At 37.8% G+C, this 20,180-nt stretch overlaps 3 protein-coding genes across 11 annotated transcripts; 1 reads left to right on the top strand and 2 right to left on the bottom strand.

The window, feature by feature from the left end:
* Positions 133-3,096, bottom strand: LOC18585705 (NADH dehydrogenase [ubiquinone] 1 alpha subcomplex assembly factor 3). Of its 2 annotated transcripts, none has more exons than XM_007008654.2 (5): positions 2,696-3,096; positions 2,449-2,565; positions 2,029-2,063; positions 1,258-1,358; positions 133-704 (listed from the first exon to the last, which is right to left on the bottom strand). In XM_007008654.2, exons 1-5 carry the CDS (start codon positions 2,869-2,871, stop codon positions 606-608), a joined length of 528 nt encoding a protein of 175 aa, XP_007008716.2. In that variant the 5' UTR covers positions 2,872-3,096; the 3' UTR covers positions 133-605. The 2 variants fall into 2 exon arrangements, with proteins under 2 accessions (XP_007008716.2, XP_007008715.2); XM_007008653.2 differs by having other exon boundaries at positions 133-636; positions 2,696-3,086.
* Positions 3,463-7,545, bottom strand: LOC18585704 (protein NRT1/ PTR FAMILY 7.2). The gene is made up of 5 exons (XM_007008652.2): positions 7,409-7,545; positions 6,046-6,172; positions 5,383-5,600; positions 4,690-5,252; positions 3,463-4,540 (listed from the first exon to the last, which is right to left on the bottom strand). The coding sequence occupies exons 1-5, from the start codon at positions 7,436-7,438 to the stop codon at positions 3,649-3,651; spliced, it is 1,830 nt and encodes a 609-aa protein (XP_007008714.1). The 5' UTR covers positions 7,439-7,545; the 3' UTR covers positions 3,463-3,648.
* LOC18585703 (probable serine/threonine-protein kinase At5g41260) lies at positions 12,524-19,839 on the top strand. Of its 8 annotated transcripts, none has more exons than XM_018129525.1 (12): positions 12,524-13,043; positions 13,139-13,489; positions 13,622-13,755; positions 14,319-14,424; positions 14,616-14,701; positions 15,537-15,725; positions 15,836-15,994; positions 16,303-16,416; positions 16,728-17,889; positions 18,204-18,304; positions 18,418-18,583; positions 19,288-19,839. In XM_018129525.1, exons 1-9 carry the CDS (start codon positions 12,581-12,583, stop codon positions 16,977-16,979), a joined length of 1,854 nt encoding a protein of 617 aa, XP_017985014.1. In that variant the 5' UTR covers positions 12,524-12,580; the 3' UTR covers positions 16,980-17,889; positions 18,204-18,304; positions 18,418-18,583; positions 19,288-19,839. The 8 variants fall into 8 exon arrangements, with proteins under 8 accessions (XP_017985014.1, XP_017985013.1, XP_017985012.1 ...); XM_018129524.1 differs by having other exon boundaries at positions 18,402-18,583; XM_018129523.1 differs by having other exon boundaries at positions 18,397-18,583.

The raw sequence follows: 20,180 nt of genomic DNA, 5'->3' as shown, positions 1-20,180 counted from the left end.
GTTTGTCTATTCCGCAGTAAATCCAAACTAAAAGCCCAAAACTTGCAAATTCCCCCGACTTGACAGTTTACCATGACAACTGTTGAGCCCCATCATACATCTATTAATAACAGCCTTTACCAAGATAAAAGTAATCGAAGGACGCAACTAATACATTTCACATGGAAACCGAAAAAAATAATATATTTATCATGGAAGCAACAAAGCTTCCTTCCTCGTACCAAGATCCATATAAGTCACGATCACGTTCAACTGCCTGAAGCATTACTTCTATTAGCTAGCTGTCCACAACTCAGAATGGCTTCAGTTTTAGGTCTCGACAAATCATAAGCAACTAAAATTTATGTCACTATCAGGGGGTTCACAGCCTCCACCTCTCCCAAGAACTGGGGGGAAAAGAACAACAAAAATAACACAGGCACAAAATAGAAACGGCTGTAAAGCCAGCCACTGTGTTTCACTTTCAACCAAGGGTAAACCCTTCAGACCTATAATTGTCAGCTCTGACACAATTTAAACCCTCCATTGTAAAATCAGAAGTTGCAAGATTCATGAAGAAACTCCATTCGGGAGCAGCGCCGCAGCCACAATTCTACCTTCCTCATTCAGTATGTTATAAGTAGATGCAGCATTTCTCTGCAACAGGAGAAACAAAAAATTGAGCCCCCGGAGATTGTGGTCGAAGTTGGTTCCTTCTGGTGCTTCTAATTTCACCACTAAACAAGCATCAGCAAACAGCATTTACGCACATGCATTAATCAAGACAGCAAATAGACAGATAGAAGTCAAACACAAAATACAAGCACAAATATGTACGTGGAATTCTAATGAATGAACGTAAAAGAGCTCTTGATGCTTGAAGCAGGCACATTGAAGGTGGAAAAATAATTGAGAAACTGGTGCCGAAACTCAGTCTCTTAACCTCCACAGAAATAAGGTTTGTACATAAGAAAAGAAGAGTGCAACCTCTCAGCCTTCTTGCAAATGAGAAGGCCTATAATTTGATGACTTAAAGTATAGGTTAGTAATTTAATTCAAATCTGCGAAATAACACATAGCTTAGTAATTTTATTCAGCCTCGCGTATGTAAGGGTAGGCAATAGATTGACCAGGAGAGGAGGGGCAGTCCAACCCCTGCCATGTAGGAAATTAGTCACACAGGTATATGATATACATGCAAATAAAAACTATCAAATGCCAAAATTAAATTTCTCAAACTCAGTAGCAACTACAATACTGCAATGAAAATGATAATACCGAGTCTAGAGCTTCCAACTTCATGCCAGTAGATCGGATGAAGTGCCTGAGTTCAGGATCCACTGGTTCAATGTTCCTTCCACAGCCAAGAATCAAGATTTCTACAAAAAAAAAGTAAAAAAATAAAAAAAAGAATAAGAAGAGAGGCAGAGAGAGAAATGCTCCATGAGAACCAAAAACAGCAGAAACGAAGAAACAGAACACATGCATAAACAAGCTTATTTCTTTGTCTAACTGTGCCCGGCAATCATACTCAGCATTGTTTGTTCTCCAGAAATAGCACTTTGCATAGCAGCATGTGATATTACTGGAATGCTAAAAACAGAAGGGCAATGCTGCAAGTAACATGTCCTAGTTAAACCATTACAAGAGATCTGGCCTCAAGACAAAATGATATCATGAAATAACTATAATTATTCCTAAAAGAAAAAAATATCAGCCATAACATAGAGATGTCACAGGTGATGGCTCATAAATACAAAAGCTGAAAAAGTCTGATAGATGTAAAAAACCAATTATCAACATAGAGAGACCGAACTGCTTTTGACAGTTAAACATCCGCCACTCTAACTGTGAAGGACAGGTGCCCAACAAGAGGCTAATGGCCATGTGTGCATCTTTGCATTAATATTTCTATTTTAATACCTGAGTGATATACCTAAACTCTAAGTGCCATGCAACTTAAATTAGGTCCACAAGATGATTAACCCCAGGGGATGCATCATTGATATTCTCTATTAAGTATCAAATTTCTTCTTCATGTAGTCTCACCTGGAATAGGTCGTATGATTTGGAAGATAGATAAGCTGCACAAAGAACAATAAAGATATAATGAGAGATATTGGTGCTCTAAAGTTGCAATATTTCATTGTTCCAGGAGATAAATTGTTAGCCAGCTGAAGCTTGTGCATAATACAGACATGGCACTAATCATTTTGATTAGGGGACAGAAAAGCTAAAGCTTTTGAAGAAAAGTATTATTTAAATTTAGTTTCACTTTAAGACTATAGTTCGAAAACTATTAGTGGGAAAAATGATAACCACCGGGGAATAGGTAAAGTGAACAGAAAATGTGATTGGAGAGTGCAAGCAAGAAGGATTTTAGCAATGGCTAGTATAAGAGACGTACTAAATTTTAGATTAAGTAAGCACAGCAGAAAAGCATTGAAGCACAATTAGGGAAGCCAATACCTGTCGGGAGTAATTTGAGAAAACTTATTGGGAACCCAAGAAGTGAGCAAATTTCCCACACATAGCAAGCTGCCTTCATAGTTGACCCCATTCACGGTGAATCCTGTGTCGGTATATCTGCCATATCAAACCAAAAGACAAAGGAGGGGGGGGGGGGGGGGGGGGAACGACCCATATGAAATTTAAGGTCAGCGTTGGATTTGATGTTAGCTGATATAAAATTAACGAGAATAAGAAGAAGATATACCCTTGGAAACGAAGCTGGTCTTCGGGGACATTATCGATGAGATTGATCTGATCATAGAGAGAAAAAGCGCGTCTGAGGGATGGCAAGGGCTGACGCCGGGTTGAAGAGGGTGAGTCCTTCCTCAGGCTTCTGATCAGCTTGGGCAGCGTTTCTACCGCTCTGCCTCTCGCCGCCATCTTGTTCAATATTCCTCTGCCCCTGCCTCTCCCAAGGCTGACGGCTTTCAAAAGCCTCAACTTTTAAGTGGCTGCCTATCGGCCAAGCCCAACCCCACGGCCACAAATGAAGGCAAGGCAACGACCGCGTTTTGCTGTTTTCTTTTATTGCGAGTAACTAGCCCTTTCCCCTGCTTCACGAGTGTTTGCGTACAGGAAAAAGTTTTCACTTGGAAAAAAACTCGGAGCTTTGGTGTTTTCGACCTGTGATATGATTTTGTGCTGGAAGAATAAGTTTTTATCACATTAATTTCAATCATGATTTTCAAATGGGTCGAATTTAACCAAGAGAAACGGATTAATTCGCTCAAGGGCAATTTAGTGGCTTAAGCCATAACTCGCATTTGATTACGACTACAATTTGCAGCAAAAAATGTACTAGTTATAGATGAATAGTTTAGAGTACAATTATGAATACATAAAGCTAGCGGCCACTGGCCAGGAAATAAATAATAGAATATGAATGTGAACATATCTATCTCTGCTGCTGCTAGTTGCAACTCATGAACTTTTGTCTTTTATAATTATAATAATAATGCTCAATGCTCGACATAGAGAAATGAAAAATGCCATTAATTTCTCCAGTTTCATCGCAGAAGCCGACCGACTTCTTTTCTTCCACAATCCACATTCCTTTTTTTGTGCTTTATTTATATCACAACACAATTAACATGGCATTGATCTTTAAAACATTCCTGCGCAAGCAAACACCATGACACCATTGACCATACATACTCCTTAAACTTTAAGCTCCGCTGCTGCCTGCCCATCAGTGCTATTATCTTCTCCACTCCTTCCTTCGAACTTAATATATTTATACCACTTGGCGCAAATTATGTACACCACTAGATCAGCTGTTGTCAAAGCTGCTAACAGGAAATAAAATCTGTCTAGATGACCTCTGTTGAGGTTTCCTGGGATCCATCCAGGCATATCATCTCTTGTAGATATTTTCATAACAATTGTCACTAGCAAGCTACTCACGTAATTCCCCAGTGATATGGATGTCATGCAAAGTGCACTTCCAAAGCTCTTTAACCCATCTGGTGCCTGCCCGTTAAAGAACTCTAATTGACCAACATACATGAATACCTCAGATGCTCCTATAAGCATATACTGAGGAACTTGCCAGAATATGCTCAAAGAGCTGGCATTTTCGCAGCTCGGGCAATCTTTGTCTGCGTACTTTAACCTGAAAAGCTCTACAATTCCAGCTGAGACCATTGCCAGTATAGCTATAACAAGGCCAATCCCCATCCTCTGGAGCTCGGTGAGGCCCTTTGGTTTTGTCTTTATTCTTGCAACAATAGGGTCAAGAACTCGCCTGTAAATGAAAATGAATGTTGCCACACTGAGTATGTCAAAACTAGACATGCTCGCCGCTGGGATGTGGAAGTTTGAAATTGTAGTTTTCATGGCAGCTCCTTGTTCTACAAAGAGTGATGCCATTTGAGTGAAAACCACAGAGTAGAGTATGGTGCATAGCCATATTGGGAGGAGTCTCAGTATGCATTTGACTTCTTCTACTTGTGTTACTGTGCAGAGGGACCATGGATTGCGACCATCGATATTTTTCTCTTGCCCATCAGCATAATCCCTGGGTGTCATAATTGCTGCTCTATCCAAAAACCTGGAAAATGAATATGAATACAATGTTAATAAAGTTATCTTACGATCAAGTTGATCTAATCTAATTAGACTCGAGAGAATTTTTGTCGAGTATTTATCAGAAAGCACGTGAACAATTTTGCAGAAGAGAGAGAGAGCAGATGAACCTACCTGAAACCTTCTGTGTGGAGTATCTTTCTAGCCCCATTCGTGGCAGATTCTTTTTTTTCCACTTCAAACAAATTCTCTCCTCCTGGTGTCATCTGAACCTTCCATTTTCTTGATGCAGCAACCAATACTTGGCAAAACCTTGAGAGAGGGTTGCCCGTAGGTTTGAAGTGTCTATATCTGGGTGTCCCGATCAGAAACAGGACTAATGCCACAAAGGCAGAGGCAGCGGATGCCCAAAATCCAAGTACCCACATGCCCTGATCCTCAAAATAGCCCAATATGGTGTTTGAAAAGAGTGATCCAAGGTTCAAAGCCAAGTAAAAGTAGCTAAAGAAGGCTATTTTTGAGTGCCCTTCTTTGGGGTCTTCCTCATCAAACTGATCAGCCCCAAAAGTGGCGATGTTAGGCTGGTAACCTCCGTTTCCAAGGGCTACGAGGTATATGGCAAAGTAGAAGAACACGATATGGAAAGCGGAGTGAGATCCGCATGAAGTGTCTTCATCACCACAGCCGCTAGGCTTGAGTAAGAATACGGAGGTTGAAACCGATGACAGCACCAAGCCCTGTGTTCAAACAAAACTTGCATTAGCATGGAATCAACAATTGAATTTCAATTTTCTACCGTATGAATAAAAAATTAGTACTACTTATGCATGTACATGAGAAAGATGAGAGAAGTTGTTTGTAACTTACAACAACAAAGACAGCCTGGAATATGGCACAAGTCTTGTACCTTCCCCAGTAAGAGTCACTAAGAAAGGCACCAAGCAAAGAGAAAATGTAGACCGTCCCAGTCCATTTGCTGACGTTGTTTGCAGCATCTGCGTTGTCCTGGCCCAGCACCCTCGTTAAGAACAACACCAGGTTGACCCCAACTCCAAAGAATGCCAATGTTGCCAGACCTTGATTAACTGATGGAAGTAGTTTGAATTGAAGGAATTAGAGATTTGATTAGGGGAGAAGGAATCTTGGATAATAAACATGTGATGATGTGAGGCAAAAATAAAGGGATCACGTAAACCATGTGAAGAAAAACCTAGTGGGCAAGTCGATATTGGTGTGGTAAGGGGAACAGAACACAAGTGCTAAACCCGTGTTCAAAGTGTAATTTGTTGACTATCCAATATGAAAAAAGCTTTGCATACAAGAAACTTATAGGCGCAAACTTATTTCTAGTACTAATTAAGATTGCCGTGTACAGAAGCCATGTTAAATGAGTGTATTCTCAAAACTCTTTTAGAATCAGAATAAAAATATTGATACCAAGTATTCCAACAATTCTACAAGGAGAAGTTGGTTCATACATACATGCATGTGTGTACCTGCTCTAATTGCAGTGTAAGTTTGGAGATTTACCTAGAAGTAGAATTCCAGCAACCCATGTTCCAGTTCTGCCTCGAATAGCGGGACGACCATGTCGATCCACAGCTCCATCTAAGGTATATGACTCTTCCTCCTTTATCATCTTCTTCTCAATGCTCACCTGATAATTTCAACGTATACAGCTTAATTATCTGCAATTTTAAGGATAATAATAAAAAAAATTGAAAGATGCTAGACGTGGAATAATAATGTCTAAGAATTAATTAATGAGTTTGATTCCTTGTGTTTAGAGATCTAATCCGTAAATTAAAAATAATGGTGTTAAAATTCTGATCAAGAGGACTTTTCTTTTATTCTTCGCTAGACTTGGAACCAATCAATTCCTTGCGATGAAGATGCAACGCAGTCTAGCAGCCTAAGACAAAAGTCGCAATATTCAAGAAATATTATTTTGTACGACCGTAAACAGTTCCACGTTAACATGAAGATACTGAATAATACCTAACAAATACACGAGCATCGATTTTCTCAACTAGTTAGTTAAGCACTTTAATGAATCACAATCGTAGAAATATTTAAAATCTTGTTGGTGAAAGCTTATTTTGATCAAGTGTATAATCGATTTTCTATAATCATCTATATATAGGGTGCATCAAATTTTAAGTTTTCTCTGACTACACTCCAAAATTTTGTTCCAAAAAGAGAGCAAATAGAAATTTCCTTCTTCATCCAGGACAAACAAACCCTACTACCAATTAACTAGTGGAAATCCAATGTCACCATATGTATCGAATCGTTGCTTGTTAAAAAGAAACAAGAAGGTACGCAAACCACCTGCGTCAAGCTAGAACATCTCATTTTACTACGAAATTAACCCTGTTTTGATTTAGTGGACTCTGCCTTTCATATCCTATATGTGTTAAATTATATCCTTTTTCTTGCATAAGTAAACAAGTTATATCTACCTAGATAAATATATAAATAACATACGGTTATCACATAGTAGTCGTATACACAAAAAAGATAGAAAGAAAAATATTTTGACCCTTTTGTTTTCTTTCATTTGTTGTCTCCGACCCTAGAAAAGCAGATTATACGGGAATATAGGAAAGGTGAAAAGGCAAAAGCAAATCCCAAGGCATAGCAAATATCTCATGGCATGCAGCACAGCTTTATTCTTGTGTGTTGTATATATGGTGAGAGGTTAGCTAGCTTGCCGGAAGAAATAACATCAACAGAAATGGTACTAAAATAGACGACCCCATTTCATATAGATACAATATTAGCAGAAACCCCCTCGTGAAAAGGCCTTCTGCAAAAGGTCATCTGCTTCTATCATGATCTAGCTAGCTTGCTGGTACGGGATGACCAAAAGAAGAAAGAAAAAATCACCAACCTCTTTGCAATTGTTATTTAGACAAGCCATGGGTGCCAACTCACAAAAACGAATAATGACTATCTCAAACTAGTAAGTAAAACAAGCTTGGGAGATGAGACTAAAAGACCAGACAAAGAAGAGAAGAACAGTTTGAAGGCAATGGCTACCGGTGGATGGGTTGTGCTTATATAGAGGAAGGCAGCATTTAATGGACGGCTGAATTTTCATAGGTGAAACAACAGGGATGGCCCACGTGTACAGGGGGAAATTAGGAAATGAAAAGGAAAGCAAAAAGCGTTGGGAAGCAACAGGCTTAGATGGGGGCACAAGAAAAAGAGTCGTGATATTGCTGGATATAGTGATGAGATGGCCAATTGACCGCCAGCTTCACCACCGTCATCATGACTATGACTGGAATCATAGCACTTACCCGTAGGGGGTGCTGGTTGTGACTAAGCTGTCCTGATATTGACATGTTTTGAAAATGGCCCGTTTTCCTTTTTTTGTTGATTGAGAGACATGCTCTTTATGCATCTGATGATTTATTTTCTCTGGTATGACTTGTGAGTTGTGATTCATTGTAGGACCCTTGAAGGGTTTATTGGTGTGCAGAATCAAGTCAATCACCAAACAAATATTTGTTCAATTTCTTTTAGGCTTCTTTTCCAAGGGAAATTTCACAATTGCTCATTTATTAGCAGCCTTCTAGAGTTTCTGGCCTCATTAACAGGGAAATGGAGTATAGGCAAAGCTATTATTTGGGACCATGATTGGAGTATACACAAATGTATCTAGTGAAGGGTGTTTCTTGGACAACTTTTTGCCACATTTCCAGGACGTTAAATCAAAGAAAAACACGATTTTTCTCTTTGATGGACCATATCCTAGCTACGTAACAATTTTGCTCCTCGAATTATGCAAGACTTTTGCTAGAAAAGTTGAAGAAAACATTGATAGCTAGGCCAGCAGATTTACGAATGAAGTAAAAAAGCTGATCTCTAGCCAACCAAAGCTTACATTAAGATAAATACGCTTAGAATCAAGAAACTGATCAACATTTGTAATGATTAAGACGTGATTTATATGATGTTATGACGTGGAAAAAGGGGCAAGCTATCTATAGACGTTGAGTAGACAACATTGATGCAACGCATGTGGACGCTATATCTATACTTTAATTTTGTTTCTTTTGTTTGCTCACTTTTCATGTGCAGGTTAGACTGCACTACCACTTTCAAGTTTCAAATTTCAACAAGGTGGTCAGCAATTTCATACCATCTGCTGCAGTCCGCTCCAGGCTCCAGCACCGGAGAAGGCATCCATGAGTCAGCAAAAAGGAATACTGCAGACCCCGACATTGTGCAGCAGCCGAGTATGTCTAGTTTCTTTCTGATGACTTTATTCCATGCATTATTATAATTAATTACTACTAGCACTAGTAAACCATTAATCTAGAGGGAGAGCGGGGCATCAAATTAAAATAATTTGCGTATTAGACTGAGATCTTGGCAGGGATCGATGCTGTTGTTTGATGTTGATCAGCTGACTAGACTCACGATCCGACCACTTGTGACTAATTAAGCACGAGGTTTCCAAATGTAAAGTAATTAAGGCCTTGCATATTCATAAGCCTGCTTTCTGAGTTGGTTCCATGCGTGATGATTTTTTTTTTCTTGCTAATAACTAGCTGCAAGTTACTGCGGCACCTTGAATATCAAAACAAATGTTTTACATGACTTGATGCAGATGCAGAACCAGGCAAACAGTACAACCATACATCAATGACCTTTACGGCGAGAAAGCAAGCCTCAGTCTTCTACTTAGGAAGTATCACACAGTAATTGTCTGTCCCTCAAGCTTCCCTCTCTTTTTTGCTAGGACTCAGAGACGATGTTCCCATGCAAATAACATTAACCTCAATGTATTTGGTTGGAATGTTCTAAATTAAAGAATAGGTTTTGAAACTCAATAAATATATATGTATATATACACACAAGTGTACATATGTGTATAGTTAAAATTTAATAATTTTATTAAATTTCTATATATATATATAGACATTATTCTTTTTGTTGATTACTTATAAAAGAGGTATACAATAAATCCATGTATGTAATTGGATCTATTTATTCAAAAATCACCAAAATTATATGATGAATTAAATACCTCAACAAAAACCCCAAATTAATGATTTTGGTTTCAAATAGATTATATATATATATATATATGTTTACTGGCCTACTAAAACAAATTAGAGTCCTTATAGAATTAAACCATTAATCTTTTATTTCCCAATAGAGAAGAATTCTATTTTATAAAGGGAGGTAAATATTTTATATCCATAAACCCTTCCACTCCATCCTAAGAGTCAAATTAAAATTCTATTGATAAAAAAACAACTAAAATCTATAGGTTAAAATATCAAATCCTATCACTTAAAATGTCTCATTAGAAACAACATTTAATTTGATAAATCTCTTGTAAACATAAACAAATTTGATTGTAAATGGCTTTATTAATATCTTTATAAATTTTTTTCATATAAGATACAATTTCTAGGGAAAGATAATTCAAACCCAACTCTTTGAATTAAGATATACATATGAACATATGGGTCAAATATCATTATTAAATTTTAAAAGTCTTTAAACTAAGAAAATTTTTCTTATGATTTGCTGGTGGTGAGTGTAACTTATATTGTATGCCATGTATGTCTATTTGAACATATTTTACGAATTAATCGATGATCCCATCGAGTAAAGAATTACCACGAAATTTTGGACGTGACATTACCACAATCACAAGTTTTGAGTATATAAACGACTACTTTCTCAATTAATATCAACCACTCAAATTATGATCAATGGTATGTCCCAACAAAACAATTATAATCAATGGTCATATATATTTTCTTTCCTCTAGTGCGTGGTACAAAAATTTCAACGGCCATAGGTCCTCATTTGTGTTTATTTCTATTGCCTAACAATTTCTCATTTATTGATCAATAACTCAAAGTAATTTACACCAAGCGTTATTTAATAAAAGAATATATCACCTAATTAATTTGATACAATGAATGTCGAATTATTATATTAATTACCTAACCAAGATTTATTTAATAATTACCTAACTATTACCTAACAAATTAAATGCATAGATAACTGTTAGGTAATAGGTATTATTAATTGGTTGTTAAGTTGTAATATCCATATGTATATGAAAAAAGTTTATGATTGTTACATGAATATATATGGTCTCATAAGAAACTATATCTTTGTGGCTAATTATTCAACTTATTTCATTGTAAAGTGAATATGGATCATTTTTACTTAAGGTAAGTATATAATCAATAAATAAATATGATTGATTTACCTTAAATATATATATATATATTAAATGCGATCAAGTTGTAATTAGCAGACTGCCGAAAGGATTATCAGATGTGTCCACCCAAGTAATTAGGTATGCCTAATGCCTAGAAGACTAGACATGGGTGGGGCGTGAAAGCTGAATTACAAAAATCTTTTTCCAACTATATATGTGGTTCCTTTTAATTTGAACATCCAACATTAGAAGATATTTGTTTTTTAATTTTTGTTTTGTAATAAGGTTTCAACTCCAAGAGGTGAAACGGGATTCATGAGTCCAGCTAGATGTCACTTGCATACATAGCTCAAATGGGAACAAAATTCCAGTGAGAATCTGTGGAATAAAGTATAAAAATCTTGCAAGTTGAAGGAATTCGTATGGTAACGCAAAAGTAATTAAAGATAAGCTACAAGACCTACAGAGTAACTAGCATTTGCACAGTGCAAGTGGACAATAGTGATGGCTCTGCCCTTGGTGGCCTTGTGGTGCCTTTTCGGGGCAAGAAAGAAAGCCTCCAAATGGGTAGGTTTAGACTTTGTGTCCAACTTGGCTTCCCATAGTCCATTTATTAAAAGCAGCAGCACGTATTCAATTGCACCACGGCTTATTTCCTGTCGCTTATCAAGGTCTAAAGTGACAAGTGGTTACATGTGATCTTCGTGAATAAGCACACTCAAATATCTCATGCAAAGTGTGCTTATCAGCTAATTTGACATTTTCAGCAACCTAATCAGCCAGTGGCAAGGTTTTCAAACCCGACGTATACCCTATACCATAGCTTTCTCCTTGTTTCTTGCTTGTGTCCACTTTCTTGGATAAGCATCGGTTGACTACTAGCTAGCTGCAACTTTAAAAAAGTCTTGTTACGATTACCACGTTGATTTTTACAATATATGAGCTTCACGCCAAGCATCTTTTTCAAGACCTATCTCTTTAATTAAAATATGTTTCACAAACAATGGGAATAAGGAAGAGAAACGCTCATGCTCATATTCTATATAACAATAGCTCATGTCATAAGCAAACACAAGTAGACCACGTCATTCTGTTTTGCCTCTCTTTTGTTATGAATACAAGGCGGCCGCCAGGGGATGCAGATATAGATAGAGTGATAGGTAGGATGACTTTGGTTAGGCAGGCGTTATGCATATTTTTTGGTTTTTGTTCACGGCATAGGCATAACGCAATTGGAATCCATCCAAACGTTTGATGTTGTTGCTTTGTTTTTCAATGGAAGGAGGCAGACCCACTATAACAAATAGGCCTGTTTTCGATGGATTTAGTGTCCAAGGGAGCAAGCCCTCTCCAGTACTGGAAAGAAGGGTATACTTTTTGGTGGCCCTGGCCCTGGCCCACCTATAAATACGCTATTTTTGCTTTTTGTTATTTGTACCAACAGGCAGCAACAAGAAAAGACGAGAATTATCTTGATGATGAAATGTAAAGCTGGTAGAGAAAGGCAAGGCAAATGGCAGCGGCTTTTGGGGAAAGTGAGATTTTGCAGAAGGGCAACACCACAGCTCTCTCTTTCTTCTGGAAGTAACCAAAAGCAAAAGAAAACGAATGGGATGAGAGGCTCCGCCTAGCTACTTACTCACTCAAACCCTGTACTAGACAGTACTGTACTGCAGTAACTATCCCCAACCATAAATAATAAAGAATATGTCTCTACGCTTCGCTTCACGTGCTGCGGATCAGCATGTCATGTGACCACTTCTCTCTTCACTCTTCTTGTTTGAGTTGGTTGAATCACTCTGCCTTATGTTTCTGTTTGTGTTGCCCAGTAGTCAGTCAGTCCCCACGCCCTCTTCTCGTCTGTTCATGCTTTCCACTAATTTATACTTTTATTATTACTATTATTATTACGTAATGTTAACAAAAATCCTTCCTTGGAGTTATTATTTATACAAAAAACCCTATTTTATATTATCACATCAAAAACTCACACTTGGAGTTAGTATTATTCTTTCAATTCACAACAAACAAAAAGGGCAAAAGTATTCACTTGGAACCCCCCATTCAACTCCTCATTTTAGTCAACTTTCTTTCTTCCCACTCCTCAGTCCTGCCTCCCCAAACTCTCAAGTCTTGTTCCAAGTTCCTACTATACTATACCACACTTACTCTATACTCTACACTGGAGTCCTCCTGCTCCTGCTGCTCTTGCTTATACTATTATATGTGAACAAAGGCAGACCAACAGTGATGGGCTGCTTTCAGTCCAAAACCACCCATCTTCCATCCCCTGATCAAGATCCTCCTCCTCAAACCAAGCCAGATCTAGGTTTCCTTCCTCTCTTCCTAGAGATTAAACATTTTCATTTGCTCATTCTATTTATTTGCTGATGATGTTTTTCTATTATTATCATTAATTATCAGATGGGGACGGGGAGCAGTCGTCATTGCCCGCATTCAAGGAGTTCGGTCTGGTGGAGCTGCGGGCGGCGACCAACGGATTCAGCAGTGAGCTGATAGTTTCAGAGAGCGGAGAGAAGGCTCCGAATGTGGTGTACAGAGGGAAGCTGAAGAACAATCGAGTGGTGGCCATTAAGCGATTCTCGAGGCAGTCATGGCCTGATCCTCACCAGTTCGTTAACGAAGCTGCTGGGGTTGGAAAAGTCCGCCACAAAAGATTGGTCAATTTGATTGGCTGTTGCGCCGAGGGAGACGAGCGCTTGTTGGTCGCTGAGTATATGCCTAATGATACCCTCTCTAAGCATCTTTTCCACTGCACGTCTTTTTCCTGTTTTTGTTTTTGTCTTTGCTCCTTTCTAAAATTTTCTTTCTTGATGTTTTTCTTGAAAAGAAAAACACCATCATTCACTGCTTGCTTTATTTATGTATGAAACATGAACAATGCAGGGGAGAAACAGCCTTTGCCATGGGAAATGCGCCTCAGAGTTGCGTACCATATTGCACAAGCCCTTGATCACTGCAACGCTGAAAACCGTAAAATTTATCACGATTTAAATGCTTACAGAGTTCTTTTCGATGAGGTACGCTTTGCTTATTCCCTAATTCTACCACGATATTTATCTTAACTGTGCTTCCATGGCTTTAGTAAATAGGGCTCATTCAAGAGGAGTTTGAATGACACCTTGTTTCTTGTTACTCTAGTTCAGGTTGGGAGTAGTTTCATCGTTGTTGTATCCATTTATTCTCAGCATTCTGTATAGTTCAATGTTTGAATCTTTTGGACATTATGATATGTGTCAGTTTCTTTTCGTAGTGGGTGAAAAATGGTATTATTTCTTTAGAATTTCAACCCATTCTCATTGGAGAGCCTTCTAATGGTTGGCCGCATCTCGCCTGGCAAGGGCCTTATGGTGTGAGTTTGGGAAATCTCAAAGTTGATTGTTTGAGCAGGATAGAGGAATATAGAGAGTAGCATTGCCAAAATAGAAATATGGCCTGTCTTCAAAAGTATTAAATTGCCATGTAAAAGTTTAGATTGATATGTGCTTCATGTTTATGACTTGCATCTCGAGACAGACCAGTTGCCAGCATTGACATTGAACTTTCCTGTTTATTTTCTGCTTTTAATTTCATTTATTGCCAGGATGGTGATCCTCGATTATCTAGTTTTGGATTGATGAAAAATAGCCGAGATGGAAAAAGTTACAGTACTAATTTGGCTTATACTCCTCCGGAGTTTTTGAGGACAGGTATATTCTTCTGATTTCACTTGTTCACCTATTAACTACTAGGATTTTCAACTTTAACAAACTGATTTGTTTTTCTTTTTTAATCTTAAAATAAGAAAGAATAGACATTTTATGGCCCTTTTGGAATGTAAGGCATTTAATTACTGAATGGATATTTTCACTGCTGATTATTTGAATGTTCAACTCTGCAGGCAGGGTCATCCCTGAGAGTGTTATTTACAGTTATGGAACTGTTCTCTTGGATCTCTTAAGTGGAAAGCATATTCCTCCCAGCCATGTATGATACGTTATCCAAATTAATTGGGTTGCCCTCCAATGTGTTCCTTGATTTCTTATTTAGTTTTTTATAGATAACTTTTTCTTTCTTTATTTTTTCCCTGCTAATATCGCTCATAAAGTTCTTAGTGATGAAAATTTGCTTTTCTGGTAGAATTTGGATGAATCTATTTTGAGTTTCTTAGAAACTGTTCCTTTGATAATTGAGCTTAGAATTGGAATTTAATGATGATGCTGTTCATCTAAGAAGTACCTGGAACTGAGGCTTTTGGTGATTTTTTTTGTACATTTTGGAGCTTGTTTAATTAATTAAGCAATTAAGACCTCCTGCCAAGTTCCACAGGAAGTTGTTAATGTTGGGAGGCTTAGAAAGTCATGGAAATTCTGTAAAATGTTATCAGAATTCAAAATGTCCTAAAGTAAAAGTCTTTAATATTTATTTTTCTATTCTGGAACAGTCCTATGGATAATATCATATACCTGGACCTCCATGTATTTGGTAGTGAGTTTCAGCTGTGTCCCATAAGATTGGTCAAGGAAAAACAATGGAAATATCATATGTATGAGGCTCAAACAGACACTAAAATCGGGTGACTCTTGCACTGTTTGAAGGATGGTACCTTCTCTTGTATATCTTTTTCTTGGGCAAGCCTTACTTGGGGCTGTGACTTTTTGATTTTGGGCTTCTTTTTTGGTGAATGGTGAATGGTGACATTCTGCTCATTCATTTATTTTGGTCGTTGTTCTTATAAGCTTCTGAGTATGCTACAACTTCATCTGCAGTCAATGCTGTGTACATTGGTTTTAACACTATTGCATCACTGTTGATTCTCCAGGCATTGGACTTGATAAGAGGAAAGAATTTATTGTTGTTAATGGATTCTTCTCTGGAAGGTCAATATGCTAATGAAGATGCCAGCGAATTGGTTGAATTGGCTTCAAAATGTCTTCAGTACGAGGCTAGAGATCGACCTGATATTGAATTCCTCCTTTCAGCAGTGGTACCTCTTCAAAAGCAGAAAGAGGTGAAATTTTCAAGTCATTGAAGTCACCACTGTTTCAATTTTGAAAGTGTGTGATATATGGATGCATCTTAAACCCTACTAAATTAATAGGTTCACATTGCTTTCTGTAGGTTGCATCACATGTTCTAATGGGTCTATCAAGAACCCCATCACTGTTGCCAACTATGCTTTCTGCACTTGGAAAGGCATGTGCCAGGATGGATCTTACTGCAGTGCATGATATCTTGCTTAAAACTGGTTATAGAGATGAAGAAGGTGCAGAAAATGAGGTGGGTTACGGCTATCTTACTTCTCAATGGTACAAAAATGTTCTGTTATTGAGCCTGAAAAACAGACAGAAGTAGTCGGCATTTCTTGAGAATCCGTAAGGACTTAAGTTGTGGGCTTCTATTGGTTTTGTTAATTTAATAGTATAGGAATTTATTGAAATGAATTTGCATGTATTGTTTCCCTGGGGTGTTTTCTCTTGTCAGCACAGAAATTGTGGTTGTTCTGATATCATTGCCTATGCATGGTTTCATTTCCTTTCTCTGTTACTCTCACGATCTAATTCGCTGCCACTGTGTTATTGATGAAGCTGTCATTCCAAGAGTGGACGCAACAGGTTCAAGATATGCTGAATACAAAGAAATTTGGGGATATTGCATTTAGAGACAAAGATTTTAAAAATGCTATTGATTACTACTCGAAGGTACCTTTCTTTCTCTAGTGGATTTATTTACAATCCGCAAGCTTGATGCCTGGGATGTTATGTTCAAAAATAAGTTAGAAATTTTGTATTTTTTTTCTTTTGTTTGGAAAAATATAAATTGGCCTTTGTTGAATTTCCAAAAGGTAGTTCAACCTGCTGATATGTTAAGTAGCTATTCCATGTTCTCCTTAACTACGCAAAATAAGGCTTTATATTTGCTTTGGGTATTATGGACTAGCTCTAGTTTGATCTCTCTCTACTTGCACTGTGTTTTGTATTAAAAGTTGGTTCATTTCTTCCCCTAAATGCAGTTGGTATCGATGATGTCTGTTCCTTCTGGTACTGTATTTGTGAGAAGAGCCCTCTCATTCTTGATGATTGGTCAACCAGAATTTGCCTTGAGAGATGCCATGCAGGCTCAGGTGTGCTTGCCCGAATGGCCCACTGCCTTCTACATGCAAGCTCTTGCCCTCTCCAAGCTTGGAATGGAAACTGATGCGCAAGACATGCTTAATGATGGAGCCTCATTTGAGGCAAAGAAGCAGAATGGCTGGCGTGTCTAAGCAGCAATGTTTTAAGCTTTTAGGTGGTAATTCTTTCTGGATTCTTTTCCCCATGCATATCGTCGAGCTGCTGAGAGCTTGGAAGAAGATGGTAGCAGAAAGGAAGTCTGTGTGTGAGGACTATTTTGAGTCGAGTTGTTTTATTATGTTAAAGAATAGTTTGACGTAGAGAAATGTATAAAGGATACTAGACATGAAGAAACAATTAGAGTAGTAACTGACCAATGAATTTGATACTGGTGGTGCTGGTTTTTTGGTACAACTTTTCGTATGAGCTATTGTCATTATGAATCGAAGGGTGGGTACGGTGTATGAAGAGGGAGGACATGAGAGTGAGGTTGGGCGGTTGAGATTTAACATCAGATGGTGCACAACGTTATTGGGAGATTAAAAGAGAAAATTGAATGGACGTGTCAAATTAGGATGATGTTATGATTATTTCATTTATCATGGTGGTTTAACAGAGCCAGCCAGCATATATAAAAAAGAGAAGCAACTTTATTTTAATTCATGGGGTTGGCATTAGCGAAGAAAGCGTTGTTATGTTAAACCCAAAAAAGAGAAAGAAAGCATTGGGTCTATAGTTTATACTTCATACATTCTTGCATTGCAAATCGGAGGAAAAGACCAGTATTTTTTGTTAGGACAGAAAGATGATTGAAGCACGACGTTCCCAAGGAGTATAAAAACAGTGGCAGTAAGTAGTAACTGATAACTTCCGAGAAAAGCCAAAGATTAACTCCGTAGAGATGGCAGCGTTGTGCTATTTAGACACCCCTGCTGGGATGAAAAAACAGACAGAGAAGTAAACAATTTTTACTGTTGTTATAAGGAAAGGAAAATAAAAAGGACAGGGAGAGTCATAGGCAATAGCCATTCGGACGGCAGAAGCGGACAAGGAAGAAAATAGGTCAGTTCCTCCTTCATCCTTCCTCGATCTCTTTTCCATTTCGTTTCTTCCAGACCTCATCCGCCCGTCGCTACTTTCTTTTCATCCTTGCTCTGTTTTCAACTACTATTATTTATTTCTTTGCAGCTCAATGTCCATTTTTATTATTTTCTTTAGGCTTTCTTTTCTGTTAGAATTACGCCTCGTGAATTCTTAAAAATGAGTTTTTTAGACCTCTGCAGAATTCAATTTAATGGATCTATCTATGATTTTAATTTTAATTCCAAAGCTTCTTGTTTTTCCCGTTTGACTTTAAGCTTTTGTCTTTCTCATAGCTAATACAGGCAACAGAAAAGATGGTATATTCCTTATTCTAATCAGCCCATAACCAAGTTTTACGAAACATTGTTATAAAGAGTACTAAGAAACGATACGAGTAAGAGATTCGCAATTTTTGGAACTAGTCTTTTATGTGAAATTTGTCATGTCCACATTGAAAATTTCCAGTTTTTCCATTGATTTTGAAAGACCAGGCGGTTTAACTAACAGGGAAGCAAGATGTGTGACTGAGAGGGCTTTGTTAAGATATGCTGCCGCTGCATTTTCTAAGAACCTTGTGCTGCTGCTGTTCACTGCTTCTTTAGATTTATTTGCAGGATAGTTTTTCCCACTACTTTCTCTGATGAAACTTCGACAAATTCTCAAAGTAACATTGGTGAGCAGTTTTCTCCATAGGAAGATATGTGGGTCTGTGTTGTGTGCATTGAACCCTTTTTTACTGCAAAGATTGCATGCAGCCACGCCCCCAACTCTAGACCTCTTCCTCATTCTCCTGCATTCGCTAAATCAACTCGTTTCCTCCAACTGCTTGGATTCTGTTCTGTATATGTTTTTTTTTTAATTTTGAAAATTAGAATCATTTCATTGACTGAACTCTTCTGTATATGTTTAAAAGTTCATAATTCTCTTTTTAGTAGTTCGAGGCTTTATACTTTGACAACAGTGGCAGAGCATAGTTTGCGCTACAAAAGAGTGCTTAATAATGCAATTGAAAAGGTGTTTAAGATTACTGGGGCAATCATCTAATGGGGTCATTTTCTTTAAGAGTTAAGGGAATCGATAAAATTATGGAATCTGGCCCTAAAACAAAGTCAGAGTTTACAGGAGAAAAGAGTAGAAGCACGCCCCTAAGTTTTATTTGGTACATTAAAGTATTTCGCTGTAGCTCTATGCTTTTTCCCCTATTGTTTTAAGAGATTGATCTCCATGCTTTAGGGTTTAGATGGCTGTGCACAGATTACGTTCAATCCTTCTGCTGCTGTACAAGTCTTTTTCTGTTGCTCCTATTCTGAATTCCTGATATTGTCGTTGAATTAGTTGAGTTGTACCAAATAGAATAACCTTATCTGCTTCATGCAGATTTTCATTTCATGGATAATAAGACACCGAGGAGAGAGGGACAAGGGGAAGTGACACGGGAGTCACTCATTGCTATCTCCTCCTCTGTACCGGACAAGGGTGTTGTTTCTAAACTCTCATCAGATAATTTGAAATGTGAGAAGCTGGATGAAGGAATAGATTGTGATGGAGCCGAAGAATACAGGTCTGCGCTAATCTCCATATCCTATTCCCAGTCACCTGACAGTGAGAGCTTACCATCTACACTGAACGGACCGAAGAATTAGACTTGATGGTGAAAATTCGTCTCCTCTTACCTTTTTTTTTTTTTTTTCTCTTTTTCCCTTCTTGAGAGACTTGGGGAGGAGTTTTCTGAACCTCGTAAATGGGTGCATGTAATGTATCGTTCAATCATCGTCTGTTATGATCTAGAACTACTGTCATTCTGTGTGTGTGGACTTGTAAATAATATTGGTGAAACTGCGGATGTATCTGTTGAACTCAATTGTTTGCCATATGAACCTCATAGACTTTGCAGTCAAAGCATGCTTTCTTCATGCGTCTTTTTCATCAGTTCAACGCATGCTTTGCAAATTCTACTTCTCTTTTAACTTTTTGTTGAAATGTGTTATTTAATGCGATATAATCAGGGAGGTGATGGGCTGGAGTCGAGCTAAAATCGATTAGATTCGTTAACCCGTAAGCCAAGTATTAAGAGATACCCATCCTTGGCTCGATATCTAACAAGTGGAGTTAAATTTCTTACCAGGTCGAACTATACAAGCTCACACAATGAAGTAACAACAATTAATGTAAATTAAATCCTAAACCCTAAACCCTAACCCCAGAGAAGAATAACAACTAGTACAACTGCCTACTTTTAGTACTTGTAAAACTAACAAGTAACAACAATT

The sequence above is a fragment of the Theobroma cacao genome, chromosome 10, assembly GCF_000208745.1.
Source record: "Theobroma cacao cultivar B97-61/B2 chromosome 10, Criollo_cocoa_genome_V2, whole genome shotgun sequence".
In the NCBI taxonomy this organism is placed as follows: Eukaryota; Viridiplantae; Streptophyta; class Magnoliopsida; order Malvales; family Malvaceae; genus Theobroma; species Theobroma cacao.
Note: the sequence above shows the minus strand (reverse complement) of the source record. Positions and strands in the feature narration are given on the sequence as shown.

What these genes read in the sequence shown, in the direction of transcription:
- LOC18585704 (XM_007008652.2), bottom strand. Translation starts at nt 7,438, where the DNA reads ATGGCTTGTCTAAATAACAATTGCAAAGAG. An exon ending in TAAATAACAATTGCAAAGAG is followed by an intron (nt 6,173 to 7,408) that starts GTTGGTGATTTT and finishes TGAAATTATCAG; the next exon opens with GTGAGCATTGAGAAGAAGAT. An exon ending in TGCTGGAATTCTACTTCTAG is followed by an intron (nt 5,601 to 6,045) that starts GTAAATCTCCAA and finishes TACTTCCATCAG; the next exon opens with TTAATCAAGGTCTGGCAACA.
- LOC18585705 (XM_007008654.2), bottom strand. Translation starts at nt 2,871, where the DNA reads ATGGCGGCGAGAGGCAGAGCGGTAGAAACGCTGCCCAAGCTGATCAGA. An exon ending in GACCAGCTTCGTTTCCAAGG is followed by an intron (nt 2,566 to 2,695) that starts GTATATCTTCTT and finishes TTGATATGGCAG; the next exon opens with ATATACCGACACAGGATTCA. An exon ending in TCTCAAATTACTCCCGACAG is followed by an intron (nt 2,064 to 2,448) that starts GTATTGGCTTCC and finishes TTCTTTGTGCAG; the next exon opens with CTTATCTATCTTCCAAATCA.
- LOC18585703 (XM_018129522.1), top strand. Translation starts at nt 12,581, where the DNA reads ATGCTTTCCACTAATTTATACTTTTATTATTACTATTATTATTACGTA. An exon ending in TCAAACCAAGCCAGATCTAG is followed by an intron (nt 13,044 to 13,138) that starts GTTTCCTTCCTC and finishes ATTAATTATCAG; the next exon opens with ATGGGGACGGGGAGCAGTCG. An exon ending in TCCGGAGTTTTTGAGGACAG is followed by an intron (nt 14,425 to 14,615) that starts GTATATTCTTCT and finishes TCAACTCTGCAG; the next exon opens with GCAGGGTCATCCCTGAGAGT.